The sequence below is a fragment of the Pyxicephalus adspersus genome, chromosome 1, assembly GCF_032062135.1.
Source record: "Pyxicephalus adspersus chromosome 1, UCB_Pads_2.0, whole genome shotgun sequence".
NCBI lineage: Eukaryota > Metazoa > Chordata > Amphibia > Anura > Pyxicephalidae > Pyxicephalus > Pyxicephalus adspersus.
This window is the reverse complement of record NC_092858.1, coordinates 36,309,668-36,335,288: the sequence shown is the minus strand read 5'-3', so window position 1 is coordinate 36,335,288 and position 25,621 is coordinate 36,309,668. Positions and strand designations below refer to the sequence as shown.

The 25,621-nt window shown below is 37.6% G+C and overlaps 1 protein-coding gene and 1 long non-coding RNA gene across 3 annotated transcripts in view; one reads left to right on the top strand and one right to left on the bottom strand.

Annotated features, from left to right (window-relative positions):
* The window catches only part of LOC140327245 (uncharacterized), a 34,384-nt gene extending 24,474 nt beyond the window's left edge, over window positions 1-9,910 (bottom strand). For both annotated transcript variants that reach the window (XR_011920003.1, XR_011920004.1), the window contains exons 1-2: window positions 9,732-9,910; window positions 9,065-9,221 (exon numbers count right to left, since the gene is read on the bottom strand). This is a non-coding gene — a long non-coding RNA (uncharacterized lncRNA). The remainder of the gene's footprint in view (window positions 1-9,064; window positions 9,222-9,731) is intronic.
* Window positions 9,911-9,917: 7 nt separating this feature from the next.
* SLC48A1 (solute carrier family 48 member 1) lies at window positions 9,918-23,579 on the top strand. Its single transcript, XM_072406556.1, has 3 exons — window positions 9,918-10,139; window positions 18,088-18,255; window positions 19,314-23,579. Exons 1-3 carry the CDS (start codon window positions 10,007-10,009, stop codon window positions 19,448-19,450), a joined length of 438 nt encoding a protein of 145 aa, XP_072262657.1. The 5' UTR covers window positions 9,918-10,006; the 3' UTR covers window positions 19,451-23,579.
* The last annotated feature ends 2,042 nt before the right edge of the window (window positions 23,580-25,621 follow it).

The window sequence follows — 25,621 nt, the reverse complement described above, 5'->3', positions numbered from 1 at the left end:
CTTGGGCATCACTCAAGATGGAAACCAATGTGCATAGATAATGGGTTGGTTCAATATTTGATTTGTTCATAAAGAAATAACCATTGACTGCAGAAAGTGGAGTAACAGGAATCTAAGTCATAAATATCAAAGACAGAGTAATACAATTGCTGGCAGCATCTGTTTTGAGGAGGAATAGGATACAAAACATTGTTCTTTGCAAGTAAGGGACATAAAATGTACTTTTACTTTAAGGGGTACTGTAAAGGTACATTTCTTGTTCACCTTCTCAGGCAGTCTCATGCGGTTCATTTTCATAGGCTTTGCAACAGGTGGATAATTCTGGAATCTTCAAACCTGGATAAGACATACACATATTGCACTTGCATTTTTAAGATTTCGACTGAAAACTAATGTCTACTTTACTTATTCTATTAGCCTAAATCAGCTAAAAAGGGGCAGCACTCACAGTCAGTCAAGACTATTATGCCATTTTTTTTATTGTAGTTACCAATCAAATAGGTGTACTGACATGATTTCAGAGGGGTAAAATGCTAAACTGCACAAAACGTGGAGTACGTTGGATTTACGTTGCTTTCAACGTAATGTATAGCAAAAGACTGCAATCCTGAGACTGATATTACAGTTCTGTCTGGAGTTCCACCTGTGACCAAAAGCTCTTTCCATGGGTTTGTTTGAACGAATTATACAGCTTTGTTCATTGGCATGTATATATTTCACTACCTGCCATCGTTCCCTTTCTCATGTCTCACAATTCAATGTACTGTATATGCACATTTTTCAAAATACCGCTTTACATACAAACATAGATCAATGCCCCACAATTCCTGATAGGTGGATCAACAGTGAAGTAGATATCCATCTAAAAACACGATTTATGAATCTATAAATAAATCTATGGACAGAAGTACAGTACATGTACACTTTCATCAGCAGTTCAGGAGTTAACACTGGTTAATGGTAATAGACGTAAACATAGAACAGCTTCCCCGTGTTCATTCATTTCCTAATTAGCTGCTCTGTAATCAGTGCTTCCTTCCTTAAAAGTTTCAAGATGGATTTTAGTGTAGTACTGTTTATACATCTAGGGCATCGCTGCTGTTAGTTTCCTCCCCCACTAGGCAGTAAAGCTGGCTATATACAAGTTTGAAGAATGATGAAAAGTCTAAGAATTAGCCATTCTCAAAATTGCTAAGTTTGCACATTCTACTCCTAGCGTCATTGATAATGCTTACACAGCCTTTTCCTCCTGAAAACTAGCACAGATATTTTCCAGCAAGACCGAAAATTATTAAGGAAAATGCTACAGCTAGTGTCAACCATTAAGTGTATGGCCAGTCTATGGGAGAACATATAATTGCTCTTTTCCCAGCAATGTTTCTAGTTTTACGTATCATGTGCAATTATCGGGCTGCTATGTACATCTTCTGATCAGCTTACTAAGGGCTTCCTGAGAGACAATGCAGAAAAAATAAGTAAGATTAAAAAAAAGAAGAGTATATATTGGCTTCTTGTTACCATTCAAACAAATGGCAAATAACAAATTCTGTGGGAGGTTTTGCACCAGTTCTCATTGGTATATTTCTCACAGTTAACACACCTACATAATAATCCTTATTTTACAGAAAAGCAACAGTTACTTTTAGTTAAAGCAAAATTTTTACTTTACGTAAAAGGATAGACAACTCTTTTATATAAGGTAAAAATATTATATTATTATTTATTGAAAAAAAAAAAAGAAGGGTGAAGCCTCTCCCCTGCTGTCTCGATTGCTGCGGCATGCACCGAAGGGGCATTTTCCTAGACTGAGGGGAAAGAGATGCAGATCTCACACATGTGCAGTGAGATCGGCACTCTTTTTTTCCATTTACAGCGGGCTATCCCACCGGATCTTGTGCCTGCGCAGTGCGAGATTGGGTGATGTACCCAGAAGAAGAAGGCTGAAGATAGCAGCTGAGCTGCACTCAAAAAGACAATTTCACACACACATGAAATTATTTTGAGAAGATAGATCAGTGGATCAGTAACCAACAGTGCTGCTGATACATTATAATAGCAAGGTTAAACAAACCTTTTTTTATTTCAGTGAAGCTCAGAGGACAAAGGTAACCCTTTACAGTCATAAAAATGTGTTAGATTTATAAGCTTTGTAGGAAATATTATTTTTGGAATTTGCAAACAGAAATATGCTGAAACACAGCCAACACATTCTGTAGCTCTATCCATCAAGGGTAGATATCATTGTGTACTAGTTAAACAATGATATTTAAGTACATAGAAATATGTAGAGATGAGATCAAGCAAGGGAGAGTTTAGTACAGGTTTGCTGTAAGTGTACATTAATATTAGAGAAAGAGCAGTAACTTTCCACACATTTACTTCAAATCTGTACAAAACCTAATGCTGGATTCACATTGTTGTGATGCTTTACTATGCATTATAAAGTGCAAAAACTGTGCACTTTTAAGGCAGACTGTTTCAATGGGTTAGATATATTTTTATATTTTTTTTAGTTATATAATGCAGAACACCACGCAGTAGCACTTTATCACACCATCACATATACCACATTGCTACAATGCATAGGTGTAAATTCAGCCCTAATCTGAGACACAGAATCATCTTAAATGCTCTCTTTTTATCAAACCTTTCTGTCCCCATTCCCTACATAAAATGCCTGATCATGTAGGTCAAAAGAACAGTCCAAAAAAGAAATATTAGTATTTAAAAATACAATACAATGAGGAAAAGAATAATCAGCAAAACCTTTAGAAGACTTTTAAGAAAACTTTACTTAAGAAGCTGAGTGTCATTAAAAAACAATAGTGTTAGATGACAGTCATTGCACAATGACATTTGTGAGCTTCATACTGTACTCTGCTGCCCCCCACAGGACATTTTATTTTGCAAAATATTTCTTTTAATGATGATAAATCATATTCTTTAAATGAGATAAAATCATAAGTTACATAAAAAGCAGGAAGCTTTAAGAACATAATTTTTACGCAAAAAGGAAGTTTGTTTCTAACTTTAGGAAAATGGGCAGAGACATGACTCATCCTTGCCAAGACAATGCCTCACCTTACAATATTTAAGTAGAGGAATTTTTAAATATTTTCTATAACCTGGTTCAGAAGAATCCCATAAAGTGAATAAATATTAGAAAATAAGATGCCTCAAAACAAACCTAAACTCAAGAAAACCAGTCATTCTTAGATTGTAAGCTCTTTGGGGCAGGGTCCTCTCCTCCTTCTGTGTCACTGTCTGTATCACCCATTTGCAACCCCTATTTAATGTACAGTGCTGTGTAATCAGTTGGCGCTATATAAATACTGTTTATTAATTCATTATAAAATTAATAATAATAATATTAATAATAGGAGGTACAGCTAATTGACAAAAGTCATGCAATGTCTCTTTTGTCAAAAAAAAAAAACCCTAGCTCCTAGTGGCTTTTCATTTTAGTTCCACACTCTACGGTGCATGCTTCATGTTGTGTAGCGCCTCCAGAGACAATGTAACTCCTGCACATACATAAGAGCTACATCATCAGTGGCCATCCGATGGCCTAAGAGGATTGCAATCATCTTGGAAGTCTTCCATGGAGCCACCGGTGATAATGGTGCCTTTCTCCCTTCCTTTAATGCGGCAATGGCAGGTCCTGGGCCCGTCATGTCTGCAGGGCAGCAGCCCATGGGCAAGTCTGTGCCATGCCTTGCAAACTTGTTTATTATGGCAGAAGCTCACCACCTACTGGGTATCGTTCCTCTTTAAAGTGTATACAAAAACATTGTTTGAAAAAGTAGGAATGGGTTAGTAAATTTTTTATTGCCCTGGTGACCAGCCAGTATTGGCAGCATCAACATTTTTTTTTGACAATGTATTTTGGGGTCTAAAGCAAGGGTACCCACACTTTTTTTGGTATGCAAGGCCTTTTTAAAAGTCAAGTCAAAATGATCTACCAACAAAAAAAAAACTTGGCCTTAATAACTCCTGTGCATGGTAGAGTTTATTTTGAAACGCAGGGCTCCGCAATGAATTCACATTGCCTTTGCGATCTACCTGTATGGCACCCCTGGTCTAAAATGACATACCAAGCCAGGGTTTTCATAAGGTGGCTAATGGAATGTGTTATATGATCTCTGCTTTCATTCAAGAAAACTTGTACTGTGAAAAATATAGGGCCTCTCATTATTGCCTCTCCTTTTAAAATGCTTAGTTTACTGACTGTCATGCTTCTCTGATGCCCTCACTACCATTTGAACTGGAACAAGTATACATTTGAGGAATTTTTACGATGCTTTAAGCTGCACTTCAGGCCCTCCACACTCGTGGGTAGTCCTCTCCTGTATTAAAAGGTATTAGTTCCATTTCTCTGCACACACACAAAAAGCATTAGAAGCTGCAGTGGGTATCCTAAACCCACCTCATTTTCTTTTTTTTGAACTAATAGGATGATCCAGTCCTCTAATTCCCACCTGTGCTGTCCTGACCATTCCCTTCTAGCTATCTGCTTTCTGTCCAGTCCATTTAATCCAAGCGACGGAGGTTGGTGAAAAACTGTTTGGAAGACGAGCTTTGCATAGGGGGAGAGAAATATGGAGCACGTTTTAGGTTTGCCCAGAATTCGGTGTTAGCAGTAGAGGTAAACTATCCCCATTATCTTATGTGTGGCCCAAGAAGTAAAGCCGCATACACACTTGCAATTATAGTCATTGGGAAGGATCTTTCACGATCCTTTCCAACGACTAAGCACTCCATGATGCATAAACGATGCTGTACATACAGCACGGTTCTGCTCTATGCAGAGGGGAGGGGGAGAGCGGCACCCTGCTCTCCCCCTTCACTTGCGTTATGATCGTTCATGGATCCGTCAGGACAGTCTTTCGGACAGTGAACGACACGCGCTGTACACACGCCAGAGTCTCGTCTGGTATCGGCCCTGAGCCAATTATCGGGCGAGAACCATTGGAAGTGTGTACCTAGCTTAAGATTACACAGTACAGGGTCAAGATAGTGAAAATAGACACTACATTTGGGGGGGTGGGGGGTTAGTCTGATTAGGTTGTTTAAGTGGCAAAGGTTTAAGGTGCTGACGTGTTGATGTCAGTTATGCAGTTAGCACTTTTAGGAGATGAGGAATAGCAGATGGTATTTTTCTAAGTGGAGTTCTTCTCATAAGACATTTTTTAATTTTGTTGTCTCAAATAAGAATTTTCTTCAGGACAGGTATTTCAAGAGTTCTTTAGAGAAACTGTTGAATAAATCAGTCATGGAATATAAGTTGCCTCTGCAAGAAACCAAAAGCTTTAAATCTTCAGTTGCTTTTAATCATTTGCCTGGCGTTAAAAAATACTTTAAAAGGTAATGCAGGCAAATGTAGGCAAAAAGACGGAACATGTGGAATCAAAGCTGTGATGACCGAAAAACACTGAGACTTATTTGGCTGATACTAAACCAGAGTGAAATGCCATTCATAGAATCCTACTATTTACAGTTGTCATACAAGCATAACCTGAACAGAAAACTCCAAGCAGTACACCTGCCCTGGTATTGGTGACAAGTAACAAAGCAGCAATGTGGGGAAAACGTCTTTTAATATCCAAACAAAAAAAAGGCAAATTGTGCCCCTTCCCCTCGAGCTCTGAACTGCATCAACTTCCTAGATTTCAGATGCTGAACTTTGTACCCCTCCTGAAGTCACCAAGTGTGAACCTCCCCTCTTTTCCGTTATGGGTTTAGGAAGTGCTGGAAACATTTATATAAGATACACAAACAGCACTGAAAGCTGACAAAGCAAAAAATACAAAGACCAGGAAATTCAAAATTCTATAGGTGATTACAAATACTGACTAAAAAGTTTATTTTCCTGACTGCAGTTTTCAAATCTGTCAATGCAATCACACAAATACCTCACCTTAACTTCTTAGTTCCTGAACGCTGTAATTTCTTCTCCACTTCACACAGAATTTGATTTGTGGCCAGGTGATCATGACAAAGGTATGTCTAGTGAAGCTCTTATGATAATGTAATAAATAAACCATTTTGTTTGCCTGTTGGTGTTCTAATCCTCTGCAATTGAAAGCCAAGTCCACATGGACTGTTTATCCAGCTTTCAAACACTCATGTTTGAAACTCCAATGCATTCCAACAAGCCAGTCCACACCACGTTTGTGGGCAGCAAGTTTGAGCTTTAAAGAGAACACTTCTTAGGCTAAGTCTACAAGGACTGTTTCCACAGCCTTTAACCTGAGGCTTTAACAGCCCATGTTTTAAATTCCCTTTCCTATACCAGGGTGTTTCCTTAGGCATGTTTTTGAGTGTTATAGATAACGCTCCTTGCATCATTTTAAAAATTAAACCACAGGGTTAACGCATGTTTCCAGCATTTATAAATGCTTGCAAACATAATTGCGTTAAAACATAGCAAAACGCAGACAAACTGACATTTTCCGGCAGTTTAAAGGCAAGCTTTAAAATGCCTGGAATTTCAAACATGGGCTTTTAAAGCCTCAGGTTAAACGCTGGGGAAACAGTTTGTGTATATCCAGCCTTAGGCTAGCTTTAAAACGCCCTTAAGCGCTTGTATAAACTCCCATAAGCGTATGGTATGGGCATTTATAAGCATTTAAAAAAGCAGTCTATGTACAAGACTTAAGCCTAATACTGTTCCATCTGAATCTGACCCAGAATGGCAGAATGGCTATGGGTCAGTTATTCAGTTATGTGACTGGAACAATTGAAAACCAAGTGATTTGTATACTTAGACAATTAGCATTTGGTAAAATGAGTTTAGGAATGGCAGTTTACATCTCAGTGGCAGGTCTGCTTTAAGTAACACCAACACCCCACTGTGTACATTTACCTTACTCTGCATTCCAGCTATTTTCATTTGTGGCCCCATCCCATTTTTCCTACTTTTTACATATGCATTCAGTGACACCATTTACTTATGGGTAAACTAAACTTTCTGGATGATCTCTTGATGGCTGGAGACAGCATTTAATATGGCACCAGGCATGGCTTAACAGTAGAGATTGCTGGAAAGTGTTATTTTTTTTTAGCATGTGGGCTGCACTCAGGGGGATGCGAGGGGGGGGGGGCAAAGGAGGTTATTTTGAGCGGAAGTCACCAACTTTTCTAAGCATACGGACCACTTTATTCATAATTTTAAATCCTACAGACAATTAATATGAATTTTTTTAAAAAGATGAATACATTTGTAAAATAAAAATCTTCCTAACAAAAGAGGTTCTTTTGAGCAGCGGTCCCCAACCTTTCGGACCTCACGGACCACTTTATTCATAATTTTAAATCCTACAGACAATTAATATGAATTTTTTTAAAAAGATGAATACATTTGTAAAATAAAAATCTTCCTAATGGTGCCTGACAAGGACTGTGGAGGCTCTGATTCATTGATCAGCTCACGGTTAAGTGAAGTATTATCATTGTTACTATTATCATTAGTTGTATTATCTTTGGTATTACTAAAGAAATGCAAAATATTTGTTTGCTTTTTCTCACGCATGGGTTTCTTTCATTTGAATTTAACACCAAACAAGAAACGATAGTTATCATATTCAAACTATTAGATGCCATTAAATATAACAGTAAATAAAATACACAGTTAAGGACATACTTACCTAAAAGAGCATCTGAGAAATAAACAAATAAAAAATAACAATCGGATGAGAATCACGGAGCGGGGTGACTGTTGTAATGGTGGAAACAATACTGAAGCGTACGGCTCGGCGACGGTTGCCTCATACAATTTAATACTAGACTGACGTCACGCTGCACCTCCCTTGTTTTTCCGTCTCTAGTACAGTTCGTGAGTACAGTTCGTGAATTTAGTGCAATATAAAGGTGAAAATTGTCATTCAGAATACAAGAATTTATTAGAATAATATTTTTGTTTTATAATTAATAAAACATAAAAATTGCAAATAATGTCCAAATTTTTCAACCAAAATTTTCTTGCGGACCACTGGTTGGCGACCGCTGGTTTAGAGGACAACTTTAGTATAGTATACTAATGTGTCATAGAATAAGTACCACAATCTAAAATATATTTCTGATTCAAGATTATTCCCCTTGCACAATATCCCCTGACCACCACCAAAATGGTTTCTGCCTGATGAGAATCAAATATTCACAGGACTTAGATCAGGTAAGCAAGAAACTGCAATGTTAAAAAAAAACTTAATTCAGAAAAGTAAAGCATAAAAGCTTCTGTATTTTCAGCACTGAGGGGGTGCTAGAATCCTGCCAGGTGCTATTGCTTTATGTGTCCATTTGGAGATTTACTCTCCTCCTCTCCCCTGCTGTGTGGTCACTAGACAGAAAAGTAAACAGAATCTTTGCAATGATAACACAGAAAACAATAAAAACAGCGGGTTGTAACCTCTATATTGTATTTTAATCAATTTCTCTTTCTTTCTGTTGCCACTGGAATTGGAAATAAGAACAAATTTTCCTGATGGTACCTAATAAAATTTGATAGATTCTGACCATTCAGTACAGAAGCAAAAACTACAAATGAAAACGCTGTAGCTGGCATTTCACTGTAAACGCATTTTTATATACTACTAGAACTGACACAAGATCTGATCAAAGTCAAAAGCTGGAAGGAGGAGGGGGTACTTTCTCAAAGCTTTATGAATGTTATACAAACTTTGGTACTTATGATAATGTGTACGATTGTGGTAACAGTGGTCTGTGTGTGTTTCCAGGTAACCACATGATTAGCATGCGCCTAAGTGGTTTGTAAAACATAAAGTACATCAATACTGGTCCTAATATCTCAGTTCTGTGGTGTTTGTGGGCAGAGTGGTTCCTTCTGCCAGCTGCTACATCACTATAGAGCGTGGAAAGAACCACAGTGATCAAATGAGATGCACCATCTAAGTTGCTTTATTCTCGGATAGCAGCGGTGCCCAGAATGTTAGCAACTATTCTCCTTATGATTAGGAAAAATATAATCACTTAACCACACCAACTTCTGTTATATTACAGACACTTTCTAACAATGGATAACTATACATAGACAGATGTAACTTACCCCTCAGTAATAGCTCCCACTAATGAGCAGGCAACTTTAACAAGAGCCGCAGCCTGCTCTGTGCAGCGATCCCATTCTTCGGTAAGCTGGAGGTGGCACTTTGCACATGTGGTAATTTCCAAGCAGCCAACTTCTCAGTTACAGATACTATTTACATCTATAAAGGAGCAAGGGACAATATGAAATCTTAAACTGTTACCAGAAACATATGATAAATCTTCCACTTCATAAAAGAGGGGATTTCACGCTTCTTGAAGAAGCTGGTACACAGCATGTAACATGTGAGATGACTGGTCGTCATGACGATTAGCTTGTAAAGGCTGTGAGGTGCTGGGCAAGGCCGCACAGTAAGGACCAATAGAATGGGAAAGAAGGTCCAGGTGGGCCACAGTCAGGTAGTTAGGAGGGCGCTCCCTGAGCAAGAGGTTCTTCTTTCCAAACTTTTGGGCTTTACGTACATTTTATAGGAAATCTTGTAATATGGTACCATTCCCATGCCATAACCTGTAACACATATTACAATGTATTAGGTCTTGACGAGGACGCCTGTGGCTGCGCTCCAAGCCTCGTTCTGAAACGACACTCAGAGGCCTACAATGAAATGTGACCCGCACACACCGACATCTTCCCGCCACACACGGCGAGTTACATAACAAGCACAGCACACCTCTCAGTCACGGAATTCACTTTCCAGGCAGCAATCTAAGGTGCGCTTCTGCCTGGTAACCAGTGCAATATCCCTCCTCCCATTGGTAAACAGACTTCTGTTTTGTTATTGGTCGCGGTTTCGTAGTCCCTCCCATTGTGTAGCGTGCTATAGGTCCCTTTCATTCTAGATGGCAGCGCTGTTTACCAATCGGCTGTGAGGGCCGGCGGATAGTGTTGTTTGCGCTCCTCTGGTCTGGTGTGGACGGTGTCGGTGCTCGGGGTAGCAGTGTCTCCATGGCGGTCACCAAGCAGCTCTGGATCCGGATTATTTATGCCGCGGTGGGCACTGTGGTTGGCCTGTCAGCTTTCCTAGCTTGGAATGTGGCTTTCGGGCAGCCATGGACTGCGGCAATGGGGGGCCTTTCAGGTAGGTTTGTGTTACTATGCAGTGTGGTGTGAATGATGTCATCTACTGGAGGTGAGGTAATATGAATTGTCACGTATTGTCTTTGGGTGTGATGGGGGAAGGGGAGCAGATTCAGGGGATTTATAGACAAAGTGTTATTGCGCGTGCCCGTGTGGCCCCCTCCTGTGGGACTGGCGCTGCGCGTGCCCGTGTGGCCCCCTCCTGTGGGACTGGCGCTGCGCGTGGCCCCAAGTCCGATGGAGCTTGACCGATTGATGTACAACATTTTCTAGTTATTTCCTCCTCACCTAAACTGACCTCAGAGCATCTCTGGGCTTCTTTCATTCATTGAATTTCAGTCCTTTCAGCTATGGATACCCAACATTGAATCTGGGTGATATAGCTTCATGTTTTTAGTAGCTATGTACAGCACCCTGCCAGCTATGATCCATCTGCATTGCAGAGACTAATTGATGATATCGCTGGACCTTTAATCAGGTGTATTTTTAAAATTTAAAGTAAAGTAGTAATTTCAGTGGCATGTTGATAAAGAGGAAAGGAGGGACCACGGAAGGCACGATACAAGCAGATGAAACAATACCTTCAGCCTAAAGCCGCATACACACGTGCAATAATAGTCATTGGAAAGGATCTTTCACGATCCTTTCCAACGACTAGCACTGTACGATGCATGATTTAAATTTGAGTGGAGAGAAATCTGGGTCTTCTAGTAACAACATTTAGAAGAAGAAAATCCCTATCACCAGTAGAAATGTTATTACATTATGTAGGGTCAGTGTTCTCCCCAGACTCTTTTAGCTGGGCGCACCACCCAGCACTTTTCAGTAACCACCCGGCTGTTGTGTTGTTACTGAAGAATTGGCTCACAATACATGGGCTGCCACCCACCTACAGCTTCTTCCCACCCAGCTTAAAAATAATTCTGGTTTGCACACACTGCATGTTATTTTATCCAAGTAACAGTCTTTATGAAATGACTATGCAGAAGAAAATCACAACTTGCAACTTGATGGAAATAAAAACATAAGATGCCTTTTTTTATATCCGAACAGAATGGCACAAAAACCCTATATATTAGTAAGAGGATTATATTATACTATTTTTAATGTTTTTTGCTGCTTTCTCTGCCGCACCTTTTGTTATCATTGCTATTGATAAGACAGAGACTGGGGAAATCCCACATTTTGTGTGGTCATCAAACCAATAGGTTGTGGTGATGGGGGGATCTTTTAGTTTGAGAGAGCTCTCTTGGATAAAATTGTTGTAAACTTCACAGAGATTTCCAATAATTTCCTATTATGAGACAGGAAGTGAAGGGAAATCTCCCTAGTGGCACGCAGGCAGCACAAAGTTGTTGTCATCCGTCCCAGGGAGTGAAGGAAAATTATATAGATTCAATTTTCTGTCCCACCAACACAAAGAAAGTGAAGGGCAATCTCCTGCATTTAGGCCCAGGACACTGAGAGCAGGCTGATTAATCTCTAAAAGGTTTAGGATCCTTTCACTCAAAGCATTTTTTGCAGTGTGACGTTTGTTGTCATTCATGTTGTATATCCTCCCAACACCCTAAAATGCTCCTCAGTTGTAACACACAGATGAGACCAAAATGTTACATTCAATAAAATGATTTTAAAGAGCTTAAAAAAAAAAGTTAAAGAACTTAAAGTTTTTATACTCCTGTTCCACCCCTGTGCCCATTTGTAAAAATTAGCAAAAGTTTGGCACAGAAATGAAAATAAATTCCAATTCTGTATGTTTTATAGCTTGCCAAAAATTAAACTATGAGCACTAAAATAAATTGTGTTTGTGTGTCTTAAGGCCAAAACTTTCATTTTATTCTGTGTACAAAAAATGAAAACAATTGCTCAGGTTTCCTTATTTATTACTGTAATGCAGACTGGTTGCATCTGCAGTAACAAATATACTGCGTTTTACTTGCTTTGTTATATAGCGGGAGTTAAAGGAGTTAAAGTGCTCTTTCCAACAAAGTACTCAATCATTTTCACCTTTTCCTTTATCCCCTCTCCATCCCAAGAGATGCTACTTAGTGAAATCTGATGGGCTGTGGCTTTGCTGTTTACATCTTGCACAGAATTCTTTGCTTTTGTGCTCATGTACACATTACAGCCCCTTAGACTTCCTGGGGTCTGTGTGAGGGGTCCAGAGATCGTCTATAGGGGTGTAATATCCGGCATATGGCCAGGGCAGCTCTAGATTCAATCGGTGAGCCTCGTTTGTTTGACCTCGGTATCCATGTGCCGAAGGAGGGCGAATGGGTTAGGTCAGGGAAAGAAAGCAAACACGTACTTTGTTTTAAGATGTACGTATGCATTTTAAACAACATGTACTGGCAGCGTGTTATAGAGTTGGACTGCTTCTCTCACACAGGTCAGTCAGTGGTCTGGGTCTCCCAATTTACTGGCAGCACATTTTAGCCCTTGCTGCAGCATTGGTTAACTAAAAATACCCAAGACCCTGTTCCCACTTTACCAACATGGACCTACATACAACTTAGTAGATGCTGGATATGCTTACGTGCAAAGATTGTGCTGATCTTGCAATTTTTTTTAATATGGCCTGCATATAATCTCTTGTTTTTACTTCAGGGAAGGTTAAGTGGGAAAGGTTAAAATCTCTGTATGGAACTATTTTTAAGACATTTGGGTGTCTCATGTTCTGCAGTCACTTTATATTTTGTTAGTAACCTGTCTGTGACTTTCTGACCCTCGTTCGTATCCTGGTGTCAGGAGACTTAAAAAGATGTGAAATATCCCTAAGAGGGTCAATGGCAGCAATAAAAAAAATAGTAAGAATTGTTAATTATTTTCTTTAATTGAAATAGGTGTTACTAAAAAGTACAAACTTGGGACTGCCTGGATTTATTGTATTATTTTGTTTTGCATTATTGTGATAATGCAGTTCTAATAATTATCGGCTTGTTGCTGCTCATAAATAACTTTTATTATTGTTAGGTTTAAACTTTCCACGTGAATTATTTGTGTTGTTATTTTTTTTTCCATTGTTGGTATGATTTCTTGTTCAGTATGTAGCTCAGTAAATTTCTTCCAGTGTTCTTGGAAATCTGTGCACTTTGGAATGAATGTTTTCTGCTTGGCTGCACTTAAAACAGCTGCATTTTGCAAGATAAGGCAAAACCATTGCCAGCATGCCTGCTATGCACTTAAGGCCAAAATTAATTCATACCTTTATTAACTTCATATGCAGCGTACCTATAGAGATATAAATCCCATTGTACTTGTTGCCAATAGTTAATATTTTCAATTAGCTTTGTGTTCTGGTGGTCCTAAAATATGCAAGCTATGTTCTAGTAGCAAAACAAAATCATTGCTAACATCTGTTTCAGCTGGAGCACCAGGCAAAGGGGAGGTTGCAAATAAACTGAAATAACCTATACATCTGTAGATTTTGGTGGCAGAATTTAGTTGCCTATAAACAGACTGGTACCTATAGGAAATAATTACAAAAGTTGACCGAAAAGAGAGAATTCAGCATAAAATATATCTGAAGCCATTTGTTTTTGTTTTGTTTTTTTTTGCCTTTTTCACTTTGTTCCAGAGATTTTTTGGGAAGTGAGGGGGTTAATTTCCAATCACCAGAACAAGCATCTCCATAGGGAGATTTCCCCACTGCTTCTTTGCGGATAGCAGCTCAGAATTTTTATATTCATTGGGCCTGATTTATTAAAGCTACAAAACTGAAGAGGATATACTATCATAGGAGAACCTGGGTCACCAAGCAAACCTGGAATGGAAATGATTTGCTATTAGCTGGCAAATATTTCCAGTTCTTGACCAGATCCAGGTTTGCTTGATCACCCAGGATCTCCCATGATCGTCTATCTTGTCCAGTATTAGAGAGCCCCATTCTCACTTTTTTTTTTTTTCTTGTGACACTGGTTATCAGGGACAGTTAGAGAGAATGAATCTCCCAAAAGTAAAACTGACAACAATGAGCACCCGAGGCCATTGCTTAACCTCTTATCATGCTAATCAAAATCTTGATTTAAAAAAAAAAGTTTTGCCCTTATATTTTTATATTTTGAACTCCATACAGTTGTAATAGACACACTTTAGTGTACCCCTTTATTAATTTATACATAATTAGATGTCATTAGGTATAGATTTTCAGTAGCTACTTTTCATTAACATCAGCCTCTTGCAATCCCCTGTACAGCACAGAAAAGGGGAAAGAAGAGCAGCTCAGGAAGCCAGTCAGTTGTTGGACCCAAACTGTGAATGCCATCCCCAAAGCACTAGTCAACTTTTCTTAGTATGGCAGGAGAGGTGCAGACTGCAGAAATCAACAGAATGATTGAAGAAGAAGCACAGAAATCCTTCCATTGCAGGTCCTTGAGTTCAAAATTCACCACACCCTCAGGAGAATAGTCAACAGCACGGTATTGACATTATTAAAGAACTTTGCTGGGTCATTTGATCCTGCATGGGCTCCCTGAGGCCGACACCTTGCCAGCTGCTTGGTTACTGATGCAACACAGGTTGCGTGTTTTTTGGGTTGCACTACCAGGCTGTTTTCCCTTTTGTTTTGTCGAGAGTTCTGCTTTATAAAAACTTTGCACGGTTTATTTAAAAAGACTACTTGGAGTCACAATTAGAATAGAAATTTAAATACAAATATATGTTTTTATGTAATGCATTTTGTGCTGCTCTAATAGCAGCTTAAAAAAGGCTGAAGTGTAATTTTGGGGATCTAAAATTTGTGTATAATGTAGACAATTGGCACACAGTTTTGTCTGTGCTAGGCAGGCTTGTTACCATTTGGGGGAAACAAATACAAGACTGACCTATTGCACCGTTTTAAAGTTTTGCGGTTGTTTGTTTCATAGTCGGCTATTGAGCTCCGGAACTTCTGTGCCATTAATTTCTTCATATATTATATATTGCTAAAGAAGCTGCATGAGAATTGTCATGTAGCCCATTGCCTAATATTTCTTGCCTCCCACATGTAATGTTTTCCAAATGATTGCATTCCTGAGGTTGGGTGGATGAGGAAATTCCTGTAAAAGAAACTGGGAATTGTTAGCCTTTTCAAATACTCCTGAGAACTGATCAAAATGTAATCCTTATGAAAAACAGTTTAAAAACTTAATTTTGTGGATCGCCTATTCTTGTTAAGCTCGTGAGGAAGATTATCATAGTGAAGGCTTTAAAGCAGAACTAAACCCCATTATGCTCACCTGTCTGTGTTCCTGCACAGGACACTGCTATCTTTTTCCTTGCGATCCTCGGCCATTCTGATTGGCCAGGCTGAGATGACATTCATTCAGTCCCGGCAAGCGCAGAGGAAGCCAAGATTTCTGAGTATCCTGGCAATTTTTGACAGAGTGATCAGGCAGGCAAGGATTATTGCAGGATATGGCCTGTCCCTTTCTACAATAATGACCTGCCCGATTGAACTATTGTAAAATTGGCGCTTTAGTTCCACTTTAAAATTTTACTCCTTATATGTTTGCAGATAAGTAGACCTGAATCAATACTGGCATAGAAACTCTCAGGACAAGAACGTGCCCAGATCTTTCCCAAAAGGTCTGTGGTTCTAGCAGAACAGACTTGCACACAATAATTTCACATGGGTCAGATTGCCTTTGCATTTTTGGTTTTTCATTTTTTTTTCCTCTTTGCTTATTGTCAGTTGGCTACCAACGTTTTGCATGGATTTGAATATGTAAATGTATGTGCTAATTTCAATAACTGTCAGCCTCTTTTAGAAAGTATTTTGTGTGATGGAAAGTAGAGACATTTGTGTTTATACCGGTTACACAATGATGAGCCTTGTGCAATCATGTCCTCAGCCAAGGAATGAAATGTCCTGCTCAGTTGTTTTATTCAGTTTGTCCCATAGAAAACTGTTTATTTCATAATATGTGAAAGATGCTATTGCCATTGTGAACAATGGCATCTTTCATGTATACCCTCTAACAGGTTTTAGAGACAGTGCAGTATGAAATAATGAAATTGGTTGTCGGCAATTACTCAGCACTTTCAGATATTCTCTAAATAGCAGAGTCATGTTATGAGCTTCCTCTTATTTTCAGAACAACATAGAGCAATCATTCAGCTCTGGGGTGGCTTAGCTGTTTTTATGTTCTAGCTTGATGTTTCCCCTAACTCCCTTTTAAGGATCTCCTAAGTGCCATTTCAAGTAAAATCTTTTAACAACAATACACTTTCCTTAAATCTACTGGTAACCCCGCTGGGACATAAATATATAATTTTGTGATTTTGTGTGAGTATTAGAACAGATGTTCAGAACTCTGCAAACCCAGATGTCAGGCTTAGTGTAGCTGCCCTGCACTGTGGATTTCTTTATTACACAAAGGAAGTTTTCAGATTTGCCGGCACAGTTACCTATTAGCAATTTACTGTTATAATATCCTGAAATTTGTCACATATACTACATTTTGATGATATGTAAATTCAGTTGGTCATGCTAAAGTTGGGGGGTGTCCAATTCCAGTCCTCGATGACCACATACAAGACTGTCATGTTCAGACTTTTTGTATTAACCACACATGTACATTTTACTGCTAGAGAAATTCTAAAAATGTGTGCAGATCCTGGTCTTGGGGGACTGGAATTGGGTGCCCCTGCTATAAGTCATCCAAATTTCAATTTCTCTGTGGGCAAACCCAGCAAGAATAAATTGGTATAGAGTTGATTGCTGCATTCTGAAATGGAAAGAGTTGTGTGTAAAATTAAGCATCACTATTTCTAAAAATTGCAAAAAGATCTCTTACCCACTTGCTTCTGTACCTTTTTTGTCCAGTCATTTATTTTTTTATCCATTTAAACCATTTGTTGACTGCCTTCTAAAAATGCTGTGGTTTTTTTTTTTTTTTTTTTTTTTTTTTTTTTTTTTAGAGCCCATTTACAGTGTAGCACTGCGTTTGCGTCTGCCTACCATGGTTCTGTTCACCTTTAGTGACAATTATGTGCACCGAGGGAAAACACTTGTAGAATGCCATCAGATTAGACCAGGCTTTTGGACATTTATTGTAACATCTGTTGGTATATTATTAGATATGACATTCTCTAGAGAATAGAAGCCATTAAAATGCATATTTACGCCAAGCTGATCTATTTTGCAATAAAACATTTTAAGCCATTTGTAAATCTCCAACCTATTTATGTAAATCTGTGTTAACATACTATTTATTCTCAGGCTGTTTAATTTAAAAACTATATATTATTATTATTATTATTAATAATAATAATATTAATAATAATAATAAACAGTATTTATATAGCGCCAACATGCATTAATGCTGTGCTTTAAATATGAGAGTATGATATGGTTTTGTCAGATAAGAAGGACAATTGGAGTTGGAATGCGGAGATGTCACATCTAGACAGAGAGGTGAAATCTGTTCCGTCAGCACAATAAACCTAACTGTGACTCTTCACTTTCAGATAGCCTATAAAAAGCTGAGTCACGTTTGAGGTTTTGGTCATTTTGGATTACAAAGCTGAGTAAGCATTGTTTTTTTTCTGTAGACACAATTGCCACATCACCATTATTTTGCTGCAATATTGGCACTTTACACTATTCCATTTACTTAAGGAAAACTAGGTGAAATTCTTAGGTACGGTGTTGCCACCAAAGGATATAACTTTGTATGAAATTTTCATAAGTTATCCCTGTACAAAATATATGTTTAAGAATGCAGTAGGCCTTTAGAAATGGAATGTGTTCAGTATAGAGTAGAGCAATGTTATGCATAAACATTTATTTTATACCGTATTTTTTGGGCCATAAGACTCTGCCCCCCCGGGATGGGGTGCATCTTTTGGGCCGAATACCCTCCTGTGCTTCCAAGGGACAAAATATAACAGATTGATAGTGCACATGCAACAACTTCAACTATGGGAAAGAATTTAAAAAATAATTGTCATATATAATTTTTTATTAGGTGTTTTGGCCCTGTGGACCCTCATCACACATATCATGTATGTACAGGACTTCTGGAGAACATGGCTAAAAGGTCTTCGCTTCTTCCTCTGCATTGGAATTTTCTTCTTTATCCTGTCCCTTATTGCATTCATCGCATTCCTTTCTTTAGCCATCTCTAACCATGAATGTAAGTATCATAGAATGTGGTTTTAATAAAAATATGTGCGAATATAGTAAATATGTTACTTATAAATAGGCTACATACAGACGTCAGATGATGTAAAGATGTATGGTGTGTAAAGCGTGTAATAAACACTTTCATAACTTCATTGAAAACAAGTACAATTAATATTGGCATGTGATTTTTTTGTGACAAGGTAAGGCCTGAGTACATATTGAAATAATTTTTCTAATGGAATTTTGAGGGCAATCTTAGTGTATGCAGTATACCAAAGCATAGGTATCAGCATATATATGGCTTATGAGAGGTAGGGAGTGTACACTTCAACCTTGGAAGACATTTCAGGTAGCCTGCAACAACATTCAGTTTGTTATCCACAGTTCAACTGGAGTGCATCATCAGATACAATCGGGCAGTAAAAGTGGAATATTATCGGTCTCACCCACTGCCTAGTTGTATCTATAAAGTGGTTTACATGGAGAGTAGTGCTCACACAAACATACCCATTTCTGAGAGGAAGACTACAGTGTTATAATTGTCTAAAGAGTGGAGACCCATATGCTACCACTATGCCCATTACTGACTTATTATATAACTGGATTTATATGGCGCCAACATATTACACAGCGATGTACATGACTTATTATTTTAAGAAGGTACTAAGTTGAATGTTTATAATGTAAATTTATATGATTTCCAAAACTGCTGCTTTTGGCCACTTTGTGAACTTTTTGCTTATTTGTGTGGAAGGATTATAAATAAGGCCTTGAGCTTGGGGAGTTTTGGTATGCAAAATTTGACCATCTCCCCTGGTCAAGAGCTAAAAATGGCCAATGCTTAAATAAAAACACCAGACACCAAGATAAGTTACAAAGATGATATTTTTAGCAATTTCAATAATTTAACTATGAGTAGTAATTGAAAACGTTTTGTGTGTCTGAATTAACTACAGCTGACAAAGGGAAAAAAACAATTTATTATCCCTGTAATAATAATAAAAAAAAAACTTGCAACGCTTCTATTTATGCAACTGAGTTTCCTTTTTTTTTTCTTACTCTTTCTAGCAATCACAAATCCAAAGAGTTTATACTTGTCCTGCGTATGGAGCTTTATGTCCATGAAATGGGCCTTCCTGCTTGGCCTCTTCTCATTCCGTTACAGGAAAGAGTTTGCCGATATCAGCATCCTCAGTGACTTCTGACCAGCAAATCTCATTTGACTCAAAGTGGATTTTTTTAAATGGTCTTAAACTCATACCAGCTCCTTGTTTGTTACTTGGTTATTCCACAGTGACATCTGAGGAAAATGAGATGTAAAGGGACTGATGGACCATTGGGGAAGATGGGATGTTGCATCCGTTCTCATTTTATTACTGCTCTCTCTTCATCTTCTTTAACAAGTACTTTTAAACATTAACTTTTCTTTTATAAACAATGTGTTGGCCATGGAATTTACTAAGCATTTTACCAACGGTATAGCTTACCACTTCTATAAGATAAACTTAATCACACAGTCACTTTATCTCTGCTTTACCCAAATGGTCCCACAGTTTTAGCACATAAGACTTGTTTTGATACAATATCCCTAATTAGTGTATGTTCTGGTATTGATACAGATATTTTATTTTTACTTTTTACTGCTTTATATGTTTATATTAATTTGAATGTTTTGTACGTGTTCTGTTTAAACACGCACAATGAATAACTTTTTGACCACAAAACACAAACCATTTTTAAGTGAATGGTTTCTAAATAGAAGTAAATGCAGGAACTGAATCCTGCTGTATTTACAATTAAGTGTGTAAATGATGTAGCAGCAATTAAATTATTGAAAAATGTACATTTTCATTATTTTAAGAAACTTTTAAGTGCAATCAGAAAAACCCAAGAAAAAGTATAGGTGTGTAATGCTGTGTAAAATTTCCAAAAAGTCCAAACAAAATAAAAAAAAAATCACTATGCAGAGTTGTCTACAGGTTGATGCTTTCAACTTTATTTCTGTGCCCTTTAAAGCCCTACTTTTGTCCCCCACCACACCCCTCTCATTGTTGTTTTTTTTTTATACTCTTTTTCTTTCTCTGACACTGTTCCTAAGTGCTGTCACACTTCAGCATTTCACCTTGCATAGAGAGCACCTGGATTATGCACCCCGAAACTTCCTACACTCAATAAGTGGGTTTAGTAACACTGGTGGTTGTTCAGCCTGTTTTTTTTTTCTCTCTAGGTCAAGTAATAAAAATATTAAATTTATCTGAGCAGGAGGAAGTGACTGGCCCCTATTTATTTCTTAACTGGTTTCATCTGCAGCACCACCTGCAGATTAACATACTTTTAATGTCGCACTCATCAGCTCCAATGATTTTAAGCCTGTGCCTGCCACCAGACAGCTACATAAACCAATGAGGGAGGGATTCCTGTGTGCCACTACAAAAAAAGGTTTGATGGGAAAGTGCAATAATTTGTAGAATAATTCTAATTTTGGGTAATCTCTGTACAATCTTTCTGTACATCGTTTTCGCTGATTTTAATGCTAATTATATATATTATTTCCACTTACCACAAACAGATCTTATGGGCATTAATGGTATCACAAGGCCACATGATTGTTCTCCTTTAGTAACTCTGTGAGGCACAGCTAGACATTTTTTGTATTTTAGTTAGACCATATGTTGTTACTATATCAGTATTTTTAATGTCATGTGTTTTTTTTTATTTTTTTTTTCCATGCTTGTTCATATTAGTTACTGTAATCGATGTAGAGATTTGCAGATTAGTCACTGCTACCACTACCTTGTAAACAACTGGCGAGAAGAGATGTTATCCACAAAGGGAGTGCATTCATTTCAAGAAATCTTGAGTCATTCACTTACATTGACAGTAAGCAGTAAACCATAATCTTTCTTCGAGCTTGCAAAGCAGATGTAGAGGCGGTGTATGTAATGAGAAATATGTTTTCATGCACATTTTGTATTTACAAACATGCACAGAACTAAGGTTGTATTGATAACACTATTTACACCAAGCTTATCTATTTTGCATATATATCTAACTAAAACCACTAAATAGCTCACATAATCTTTTAGAAAGATAAAAATGTTAGGTGCACAACATAGTTTATATTGGAAGTCAGGTTTATTATAAATTTTATATATATATATATATATATATATATATATATATATACCTGATGGTAGTTGCGTATGGTCTTTCAAGAAACATGGGAGCTGCCATTGCTGACATTCTGCTAAAAAACGGCTTTTTCTGATTGTCTTTGTACTTTCATACAAACACTAAAAGCCTTGATATCTCAGAATTTGATTTCTGTTCCTTGTATTGTACACAAGCCAATAAGCATACTTCAGCAATTAATAAATTATTTTTCTTGTTGAATGTGGGCTGGTGAATTAACAGAATTTCAAGTCTCAGGACTCAATGCCTCTATTTTTTTGACCCCAGGACTTTGGGGGACTTCCTGGGTAAACAGGAATGCTTTTGAAAGTAAAGTATAGCAGCAGCTTTAACACATTTATGTTTTAATCATGCGCTGCCTTTTTTCTTTTCTTTGTTGCAATGCGCTGCTATTTGTTGTCAAGGGACAGTGTGCAAAAGGGAAAGTCAGGCAAAATCTCTTAAATGGAGTCCCTAAAAGAGTCAGTGGTCAAATTTTGTAAGTAGACAGGAAGATCATGATGAAAATAGAAATATCTTATGTCATAACATATCCAGCTCAGAAATGCTGTTGCCATACTCGCATCCAGTTAAAATGACCTGCAATGTCTGAAAATGTTTTTAAACTCTAGGCCTATTTAACATATTTCTGGTTCAGGTGGCCCACAATTCAATAATAAATGTGAATGGCAAACTGGTTAAAGTACCTTTTGTATCCTGCATGTTTACATATAGCATTTACCCCTAGTTTTGACCACTTTTGTTATGCGGCTTTCACCTTTTTCCTTTTCTGTAGTGTACCTACTTGGATTAAGTTAGTTTAAAGTTGATGTTATTGCTTGCATTACCCAGTATTATCTCTTGAAGCCAAAAAGTACACTATCTTCCTCTAGAGTTTGCGACTCTTCTGGCTTTTGAGTTTCACTCTCTGTATGCATTTTTTTTTATCATGTATACAGAATGAAACCAGTAGGAAGACTGAGATGCCTGTGGTAATCGGTCTGGCATTGGAGCAGAAGCTAGGTTTGCCACTTTTTCCTAATGAATCATCAATATATGATAGCAGAACTCACTCTGGTGTTGTCTCTTCTTGTTCCCTTTTTTTTTTTTTTTGTTTTTTTTAATCAGAATTACAACACAGTGTCAGCATGACACAGCACAACTCCTCTTAACTACCCGATTGCTGACCTGTGCAAAATGCCAATTCAGCTGATTTACTAAAGGAATCAAGCATGTTCACATCCCAGTTCTCTTACTTCATCTTCACATGATTGGAATTCATTGTGTGAGCATTCTTAACCTCTTTGTTAAATCATCCGCAATATGTCCAATGTGTTGGATAAAAAATTGATTGTACTATGATCCACTTATTGTTAAATATTAAATATAACCATTACTCCATTATACATATATACATATTAGATTTTTATATATTATTGTACAGTGTGTGCCAATCCTTGTACGAACAAACAGTCATAAAGTGACTACCAATCTCTTTTATATACAATGTAATACACATTACAAGTAATCCGCATTGCCAGTTGTACAGCTAAGATTATGACTTGTTTGGGATTTGTTAATTTTGTAAATATATACCCAACATTCAATTTTTTTACAGGAAAAAACAACATGTAGCTTGTGGAATTCTGGGATTTGCATAGAGGAAAGATGTATCAGGGTGAAACTACAGATGTGAGTAAATGTGGTGCAAACATAAGTGATCAAATTGATGTCCTTTTAAAGGTAACCAAGAGAAATATGTGGATTCCATTGCTAAAAGCTACCTTGAAAATGGAAGATACGTATCATTCTGGGCCAATGGCTTGAGTTTACTGGTTGCTTATTTTTTCCAGAGCAATGACCTGCTGTACCGAGGCCAGAAAAAGTTGGAGAAAATAGTGTTTTTATGATGTCGGCAATTGTAACTTACATATTTCTCTCAGTGCAGGTTTTCTTTAGGAAAAGAACAAATGGTATATTAACTTTTTAACATTTTGTTCTCGTCTGCTTCTAATTTACCTAAATTCTTAGGTAGACTCCTCCAAGAAGGATACGTTTATGTACAATGTTCCTCCCCAAATAGGGTGGTAATTTGTAACAAAATACATGTTTCATTGTAATTATCAACTCTTTTTAAATAAATTCTTGTGGAATTGTTTCAAATGTTGTAGTCTTTTATTTGCTTTAGAAGGCTACCTAATAATACCTACAGACAGGATGCAGATCATTACACTTTCATCCATCTAATGAATTGTTTGGTATGTATCAATTGGAATAAAAGTAAAAAGAAATTTTTCTTCAGACAATCTGCTATTAAAGATAAATTTTGTCTTTGAATGGCAGTCTAATAGAAGAAGTCTAAACTAATCACAAAGCCACAAATGTGAAGGAAGCTGTCTTTCCTTTTGGGTATTCTTGAGTCCCATCTTGAGAACTGTTATAAATGAGTGCAGCTGCAACAAAAGCCTGTCCCTGTGTTGATGTTCTGGAAGACCACAGTAATAAATGGACAACCAAGTCTCAGTGGTCCCATTGGTTGGTTCTGCTGGTGTATGTTTCCTACACCTTACCCCCAGCATAGTCTCTGTATATGCAAGCATGATTTTTCCCAACTCGGTGAGGAATGTAATCTATGCTAAAAGCTGTTGAATGGTTCAATAAACAAAACTGTTCTGGTTATGTAGAGGAAAAAGAATAATAGGTAAATGCCAAATAGGGCAAGGGACCATTTGATGTGAGGGGAAAAAGTTTAGTGAAAGCTCAGATTAGCCTAGTATCTCTTGCTGGTTTGATAGAGCAGTATATTTGGATCAATCTGTTTTAAGGTTTTTTGTCTATGTGTTATCCAAATTTACCACCAAATCAGTGCCCCCAAAGTTTTTTTTTTTTTTTCTGAAACAATGGGCCATTTTTTTTTCCTCATCACACTTTTTAGGAGCCACTCTGTGGTCAGTGGGAATAAGAATACACAACATAGGTGGTCAGTAGAAGTAAAGGTTCTCTGTTTTAGGGGTCAGTAGTAGTAACACATAACAACCAAATGTCTCTGATTTATCAGTATTGTGTCAGTGTGTCTGTACTTTTTCCTGCAGTTGTTCGTCTGTGTCAACGCATCATTGGGGATTAGTAGCACTTGCCTCTGAATGTCATGGCGAGGACTATACTGGCACCCTTGGATAATATAGCACTGCACCTGATCATCACTTTACTTTGCTGGTTGTGAAGGAATGCTCTGGGTTCTACTACCTTGCATCTGCTACCATTCTACACAGGATTCCCTGGCAAGCAATAAGAAAGCCCTGAATGCATGCACCTTTTTATTGCACAGGATTGCCCCTGGTAACCATTGACTCATAGTTTAGGGACTGCTGCTCTACAGCATGTCCCTGCTTTTATTTTTTTTAGTATTTCTGTAGCATAAAACATTCACTTAGAATATCACCACAATGAATGTACAATTTTTGCACAGGCATCTGCAGGGTTATTTGTTTCTATTGATGTGGCTACACCCCCAATGATACAGTCTTAAAAAGCCCTTTCCTACACACTATGTGCGTGCAGTGTTTTTGGGAACCAATATAGCAGCATTTTTTTGTTCTGAGAAAGAAATGTTCCATTGTAATCATGTAGTAAAAGATAGGAATGAGGGAAAGGCAGGGCTGACAGCCATACTCAGGATTTTAGAACGCTTGAAGCAAAGCGTTGTCTGGTAGATGAACAGTTTTTCTTTACATTTAGTGTTTTCAGGGAACAAAATGTAAGATGTGTAAAATGTGCTTGAATTGCAAAAATGTGCTAAATGCTTTTTTCTTTTTTCTTTTTTTTTTTTTACATTAATTTTTTGTTTACATTAACATACATTAACCTCCTGAGCGTTACACTGAGGTCTAGATTTCTGTACCAAAAGTGATCCACTGTTTTTCATGAAATTATTTTTTAAATCGTAGACCTGTAACTTAACAGAAATATGTCCGAACAGGGGTTCTAGTAGATATTATGAATATAAAAAATGTTTGAAACACACAATCATTTAAAAAAAAAAGGGCAGGCGGCTGGCAGAGATGTCGGAGTCCAGGCAGAGGTCAAAGCAGGCAGCAAATGGTCAAAATTAGGTGAAGATCAGCAAAGGTAAGATAAGACACAGTGTTACACACTAGCCATCCAGGGAATAAGTGGCAATTTTTAAAACTTTGATTCTGTATTTA

What these genes read in the sequence shown, in the direction of transcription:
- SLC48A1 (XM_072406556.1), top strand. Translation starts at nt 10,007, where the DNA reads ATGGCGGTCACCAAGCAGCTCTGGATCCGGATTATTTATGCCGCGGTG. An exon ending in GGCAATGGGGGGCCTTTCAG is followed by an intron (nt 10,140 to 18,087) that starts GTAGGTTTGTGT and finishes ATTTTTTATTAG; the next exon opens with GTGTTTTGGCCCTGTGGACC. An exon ending in AGCCATCTCTAACCATGAAT is followed by an intron (nt 18,256 to 19,313) that starts GTAAGTATCATA and finishes TACTCTTTCTAG; the next exon opens with CAATCACAAATCCAAAGAGT.